Consider the following 7,670-nt stretch of genomic DNA (forward strand, 5'->3'; position numbering starts at 1 on the left):
TTTAATATTCATCAGGATTTTGTTACTTTTAACAACCGTGTGTGTGTGTTATTAGTTTACTCAAATTGGGTTTGTCTAGAATTGTGACGTTGATGAAGATCAGACCACACTTGATTAGCAATCAATGGGAATTCCAAAGGGTTCAACTGTGAAAGGTCATCTAATCCACCATCCTGAGTCTTCTTTGGCCTCATCTTAAACACTGCGGGGCCCAGCCAGCACCCCAGCTCGCTAATTAGGGGGGGCACTGCCTCCTTAGGCTCCACCTACATGAGGCAGGGCAGACAACGAGGAACACTAAGGCTTAGAAAAGTGACATAACACAGAGATGAAAAATAATAAACACAGCATATTAAAGAAACACAATACATAAAGACAACAAAAGGTGATTTACACAACGCAGCAGTCCTGGCTGTAGCATGACAATAAACAATGGTGGCTTTTAATATTTCAGGGCCAGGGGTTTACTGAGATTCCCCCTCTTCCTGTGCTTAGTGGTTTTTTATTTAGAATTTGAAAAGTCCTGATGTTTTATTTTTTATAATCTTTTGCAGGCCAGTACTCTGCTTCTAGATTTTGGGTTAAGGCTTATTTTGAGGAGCAGGCCTCCTCCTGGGCTTGAATTCTGTGAGCTGGGAAGGGAGGATCACAAGGTGCCATTAAGGCAACAGACAAGCACACAAACACTCTAACTAACTATTAAAGATGCTAAGACCACCATTAAGTGGGGTCTGAAACTCGTGCCCTCAGAGGCTAACGTGTTCTCTTTGCAGCTGATAAGTGGATTTATCGTTTGGATTTTGATGTCATTTTGCAACATAAATAACGACAGATCACCACAATCTTTAGTGGAGTAAAATAAAATTAGCTTGCCCTTCTTTATTTCTTTTTGTAATTCAGTAAATTTTCCTTTCTCAGGTTATATTGTCATCTCTTTGTCTGTGACTGACGATTAGAGGAATCTCTACTGCTCTCTGATGCGCCATCTATTGGAATACAAAATGCAAAGCATGACCAATGTGCAGATGGCAACTCGAAAGGGTTAGCAGTGAAAATATCGGACCTCCGAAGTGACTGGCAGACATCTTACCTTCTAACTCGTATTCTTTCTCTGACTTCACTTTGCTCATCTTTAGTCATCAAACTGACGTGTTCAGTGATTCGACTTGTGATAACGTCTGGAGTGTCACAAGTGACGTCGGTGGGCTTGTCATTAGTGACGTCGGTGTGAGGCTCTTTTCTCACTGACATCTTCTTGTGTTTCTATTTACAGTTCAACTCATCTGAAGCCATTGGCAGTGACACCAGAGGGTACATCAGTACGCCGGGCATAGCAAACAAAATCGCCTGCGTGGCCTTTGTGGTCGATGCCAGGAAAGTGCAGACCTACCCTGATGACATCCAGGAAGGGCTGCAGGAGCTGCGGCTGAAGATCCGAGACCTTGGTAATCGAGTGAGGGCGGGGGGACGGTCAGTTTGAGGGGACCTGCTTCATTGCTTTGTGAATTATCAAATTATTTAACAAAAGCAGGGCACGAGGCTAAAGACACAGGACCAGGAGACCTTATTACACGCCTATCATCCAATAAGCGAGTCAGTGTTAGCCCTGAGGAGCGGCCACTTGGCAGCTTGAAGTAAGCAAATCTACAAACAGGACTGGCATACGCACTCGCCCAGTGGTGTTAATAATCCATAGTAGGTAAAGTTACGTCATTAGCACAAACCTACAAACTGTTACAAATTCTCCATTATTATCATTCTTGTATTGATGAAATACAGTATATATACTGTGACGGCCTGTCGAATAAACACACTGAGGAGCCGCTTGTCCAAATGCCGACTGGCTTTTTATCGAATATGCCACAATATAAACGGTGCCCTACTGCTGCCCGTTGTCTGGGTCACGGGGACACCTTCAAAATAACAAAGATAATTCACCTTCGTCCTATCTACCTCTTCACTATTCGCTCCCTTCACCACCTGATGTTGTCTTCCTTTCACTTTCTCTTCTGACCACCACCTCACCTTTTCTTCACGCACCGTTAATTAACCCTTCACTCAACTCTCTCTCTGTCTCTAGGGAGGGGCCCCAAGGCCTTATAAAAAGTGCCCCCCAAGACTCCACCCCATCACTGCTTCCACCCCTTACAGCCCATGCAGTGGCAAGACACGTCACAATACTTATATATACAGTATATATAGTAAAAGAGAGACAGAAGGCACAAAAAGTTTTGTGGGGATCCACTCCATAAATTGTACAGAAAACAACAAAAATACAACTGCAGTTCCGCAGAGTAATCACCACAGACTGAGTCTGCAACAAAAGAAAGACTGAAAACAAAGGATATGTGGGCGGTTACATAGCCCCAAAAAAGGAAGGGGCGGGATTACGAGGTAATTACTGGAAATGAGGTCATCATGGGCGTGGAGAGGAACAGGAAGAGGAAGTTTAGGTCAGAAGAAGTGTTAGTCCACTCAGTTAGCTCCTGTCCCGGCGATTTAATCTTAGTTAGACCCCCCGTGCTGCCTCTGAAACACACACACACACACACACACACACATAATCATGAGACATAGCCGGCCCTCCAGAACATTAAATGAACGACATGTAAACGCAATTCAGATGTTTCCTTCACGCTCATTTTGGCAGAAATTGACACCAAGAAAAAGCTGCATGTGACGTTTTCTTTTTTTTTATGCCATCCAAACGCACCTCCGACCGAACGCAAGCGGTGAGAGCTCGTGTGGACGGTCTGATTCGCTGCAACGAGCAGAGAAATGGTCGGCGTTCAATCTGCGCTCACCTGGCGCTACAGAAAAACGCTCAGCTCAGACATCGGTGTGGACAGCACCTTAACTCAAAGGAACAAAGGCTTCTAAATGAAAATGAAAAGGATAAGGGAACTGTGAAAAACCCTGGCCAAAAATATTGTGACAGATAGAGGTCTCCGTGACACCTTGAACCCTCAGACCAGACGTCAGACACCAGATAAAAGTCCAATAATAATATTTATTATTATAAATAAGTGCACAAAGCACCCTCTCCACAATACTCAATAAATCCACGAACAATAAACAAACCTCCACTCCCAGACGCTTAGCCACCCTGCCTCCCAACTCAGCTCACTTGTCTGGGGTTTCCCAGAGTCCTTTATAGTCCCTAACCCAGAAGTGGTTCCATCCCAACAATCCATAAGTCCTCATCACTTCCGGGTCAGCTTAAAAGTCCTTTTAAGCACATCATTCCTTCCGGTCATGTGATCATGATGCACTTCCGGGTTATAGGGCACGTATAAGTCCTTGAGCCTCCCTGCAGCGTCCTCTGGTGGGCCCCACGGTGTCCAGCAGGGTTGGGAATAAAAACTCCATTGTCCATGATTCCCTGCTGGTCTTCGGGGCACTTCCATGCTACAGAGAGGGCTCCATCTAGTGGCTTGGGGGTATTGGCTGGGATGAACAGCCGACCATCTCTCACAAGACGAAAACTCCAATTGTTTCTCTTCAGTTGAAAAGTTGGCAGTTAATTGACGTCTTCGGTACTTGTAGACCGTGAATTTCCAGTTGTCTGGAGATCTTTTGAAGTCCCTGCTGAGACTCTTAGGCATCTCGAGGCTTCTTTCTGAAGGTCTCGTAGACTACGGTGATGACATGCACTTCAACATCAAAGTAATGGTCTGAGTTAGTTTAAATAAGACGAGATCCTCTCTAATGTTGATTCTAATAATTTGCTACTGATATTAATTGAAGGAATTTGAGGTGGTGATGACTGGAGGGCTGCACTTTGTCCACATGTGGAATTTGCATTTATGGACAGGAGTCCCCATGGACTGTGATGTTTGCTGATGGCATTGTGATCTGTCCTAAAATGCTCTCTTTTGTTTGCACCAAACATGTCTACAATTGCAGTGGCCAAACAACTCCAACTTTTATTCATCTGTCATTTATTCTTCTATTCCAGAAGGTCTGGTCTTTGTCTAGATGTTCAATGCTAAACTGTCGTCTTGCTCTGATGTTCTTTTTGGACAGTAAAGGGCTTTTCTTGGCACACCTGACATGCAGGTCAGATTTCTGGAAGCTCTTTCTAATTGTAGATGCACAGACGTTGACACCAACGTTTGCAGGAGTTATCTGCAGATTCTGCAATGAAATTTTGGGGTTCTTGGAGACTTCTTTAGGTATCAAACAGTCACCTCTTGGACTGAATTTGCTGGACTGGCTAGTCCTTCACAAATTAGCAGTCATTTGAAATCTGTACCACTTGTAGATGATTTTACGTACAGTGGAATGATTGGATTCAGGTAATTTGATGATCTTTTGATATCCTTTGCTAGACTCCTAGGTGTCCACAGTCTTCTTTCTGATGGCCTTAGGGAGCTCTTTTAATCTTCTCATGATGACACCACACACATCAATATTAAACTTAATGTCGGACCCTCAATAGCTGAGGTTTAAAGAAGACAGTCAGGTCCACCTGCAGATGTCCTAATCATTGGCACCTCATCTGGAAGGCCTGATTCTAATTTGATGGGTTTGAATTGGTGAGGAGTGTAGGGGTGGACTTCATTTCTCCCTGTGACAGATCTCCATTTTTGTTCATTTAGATTATCAGAATGAACGCACCGTGTCAGTTTGTTGTGCCTTTTCTTCAAGTAGATCACCTCTATCTTTAGGTGTGGTTTGCATGAAGATTGAACGTTTGCCTGTTCAAATATGATGAAAAAGTCAATCATTTCCATGGGGTGCACTTACTTTCTCACATAACTGTAGCAAGCTGGTTTAGCATAGAAAGCCCACTATTTAAAAACATCCATCCATCCATCCAGATTCCAACCCGCTGAAACCGAACACAGGGTCACGGGGGTCTGCTGGAGCCAATCCCAGCCAACACGGGGCACAAGGCAGGAACCAATCCCGGGCAGGGTGCCAACCCACCGCAGCACTATTTAAATGCTATAAGAAAAGTTCTGCTCCCTCCTTCAACAGCCACACTGGACATTTGCCCGAGTTCGCCTCCGAACAAACACTTCACTGTTTGTTTGGTGTGGAGAACGTCTGGTCGTCCTTTACAGTGAGATGCAGCCACCTTGCTGAGGATCACATCTAACTTATGGAATATCACAGGTGGTCTTTCATGCTCCATCATGTTGCGTTTTGATCCCTTTGAGGTGAGCTTGTTTGCAAGACAACAAGGGCCATCTTCAGAAGGACAGGCCAGAACTTGGTCAACAAACATCGAGACATGGACAGATACCAAATGCATTCATCTCACTCCACCGTCCAGATCCTTGGTGTAGGTTTACTTAAGTTTCATGTATTCTTCACACATAGTGAGTTCAATAAGATGGACAGGCGCACTGAGATTTCACATTGCCCTCTTTTAATTTTTAGGGGTGCCACAGGTGGCTCTGCTGACTCACATCGATGAGGTCTGCCACGCCGTCGATAAGGACGTGAGTCGTGTTTATGTGTGCCGACACATCCAAGACAAGGCAAGTTGAGTTTCTGCAGCTTCTGTCCGTCTGGTGAGAGACATCGGCCCACCCTCTGTCCTGCTGTAAGTGACCACTCACCTTGTGTTTCAGGTGACCGCCGCTGGTAATCTGCTCGGCCTGCCCGTCTCCTGCATCGTCCCAGTGAGGAACTACTCATCTGAGCTGGAGTTGGACTGCAGCACCGACATCCTAATCCTCAATGCTCTGGAGCTCATCCTGCGATACGCTGATTTGTTTTATGAGGATTACGACTTTTTCAAAGCCATTCAGTAATGTGTGTTGGCGTCAGGTTGCCATCTTATTAGAATCAGCAGTTTTAGGCTCATTTTTGTTTGCTGTGGACACAACGTCCATTTATAACATTTTGTTAACATTGCCAAGTTGGCTAAACTGGATGGAGTTTGTTTCGTCTTGGTGGAGATCTCTGTTACTCTCCTTTGCCCTTTTATATTCTTTATTGTGCCACCTTTGTCAGGATGCCTCAAATCCCAGGGTCTTAGCACCGTTTATAAGGTATTGGACTTTCTAACTTCTCACCTCCTTCTCTTCTACATTTATAACCTCAGGCAATTACACAGAGTAAAAGACAAGCAGGCGCTAAGTTACAACTTCTGGTAATATTCATAATGTAATAACAATAAGCAAAGTACAAGTGGAAATTGGCAACTGTACCACCTGATCAATGCTGATGTGTCGTTTCAGGCGGCACACGGACTCGTTTGTCACTTTAAATGTCTCCGGTTAAGTCAGTCGTTTCTAGTGCGCTTTCTTCAGAACAGGCCTGTCTCAATATGGCTGCCAAGCTGTGCTCTTCTTTTCAGGTCCATAATGTGTGAGAGATGCTCCTTCATTGTGATGGTGTGACAAAGAAACAGAGGGTGGGGCAAGCAAATTTGTAGACATTTTGTCCAAACCCTACAGCCAATAGGGCGTTGTGGTTCTTAATGGCTTCTGATTTAAAACCAAACAGGCAACGTTAGACCACCAGAATACTGGTGTGACCCAATGGTCTCACACCTGCCCTCCGATGCCATCTGTTGAACTGATGTTTGCCAGCAGGGTAGTTGGCCTCCATGAGGGGGTTGGTTGAGAGGGTCCTGCAGAGAGTCACTGGCCAAATTGGTTTGAGGCGCTTCCCCCAGTACTGTCGTTAAATTCAATATCCTGACGTAGTCCTAAGGTTGGTTTAGTTAAACGTCACACCACTGCTGTTCTTATCAATGATATACGTTATAAGTTACAAGTAAAGACATACGCAATATTTATCAACTCATACGCAACATTTCACAGCTCAACAGAGATGCCCATTGGACCGCCATCATTTGCTCATTACCCCAGAAACTGACCAGTGTGTGCAGAAGGAAACTTTCTTTGTGTTCAAGGAGACTCAGCCGCCCAGCAGAACCTCCTGGTGGTTACGAAGTGTCGAGTCTGTGGCCACAGAGCACAGAATGGCGTGACGTGACTTCTTCACTGCGACTCGATCAGGTGACTTTCCAGCTGGGGTGTTCACAGAGGTGTGCCTACTGTGGCTCAAGTCCCTCCTCTTTCTCCTCATTGGCCCAAGTGCCCTTTCTCCTGTTAGGCGCTGACCAATCACGTTCCAGCACACTTCTTATAGCTGTGAGAAATGGAAAAAAAGAGCAAAAAGCAACGCGTAGCATGAGAGTTCAGCTGTGCCAATGGGAGCTCTGATGATTATGGACATTCATGAATAAGTAAATGTACAATAAATACTCGTCTGCTGGTGCTGTTGGTCCTGATGATTTCTTTGTTTTACAATTTGAACCCCTTCCATGATTTTTGGTGCACTTTTTAAATTTTATTACAGCTAATCAAAAACTGATAGGAGTAACATTAACTAGGCTACGTTTATAAAGTCTGCATAATAAACTTGTTATGGAAGTAAAATTACAAACACATATGTCAGGTTAGATTTTGGGTGTTAGGGAGCACATTTGTTGGTTCTCAAAATGAGAGGCGCTCTGGCCTGACGTAACTGCTGTTGGTGGCTGGGAGGAGTTGCTCCTCGTACCTTCAGGGCGCCGGAATGTTCCATGAGTTGATCTCGACTGAGAAGGCTTTACAAGCACGTGGTCCCTGTGTGCCCAGACAGTGCATCAACAGTGCCTGTTGTCACATGTCACAGGAGTGGTGGCTCTGAGGCTGAGGATCTGC

At 44.9% G+C, this 7,670-nt stretch overlaps 1 protein-coding gene across 1 annotated transcript in view; it reads left to right on the forward strand.

The window, feature by feature from the left end:
• Positions 1-7,115, forward strand: part of LOC114658704 (interferon-induced protein 44-like) — a 33,556-nt gene extending 26,441 nt beyond the window's left edge. Inside the window, exons 6-8 of the mRNA XM_028810741.2 lie at positions 1,274-1,445; positions 5,389-5,489; positions 5,583-7,115. Of these exons, the coding sequence (XP_028666574.2) occupies positions 1,274-1,445; positions 5,389-5,489; positions 5,583-5,765 (456 nt within the window). The 3' untranslated portion in view covers positions 5,766-7,115. The remainder of the gene's footprint in view (positions 1-1,273; positions 1,446-5,388; positions 5,490-5,582) is intronic.
• Positions 7,116-7,670: the final 555 nt, after the last annotated feature.

The sequence above is a fragment of the Erpetoichthys calabaricus genome, chromosome 10 (genome assembly GCF_900747795.2).
Source record: "Erpetoichthys calabaricus chromosome 10, fErpCal1.3, whole genome shotgun sequence".
NCBI lineage: Eukaryota > Metazoa > Chordata > Cladistia > Polypteriformes > Polypteridae > Erpetoichthys > Erpetoichthys calabaricus.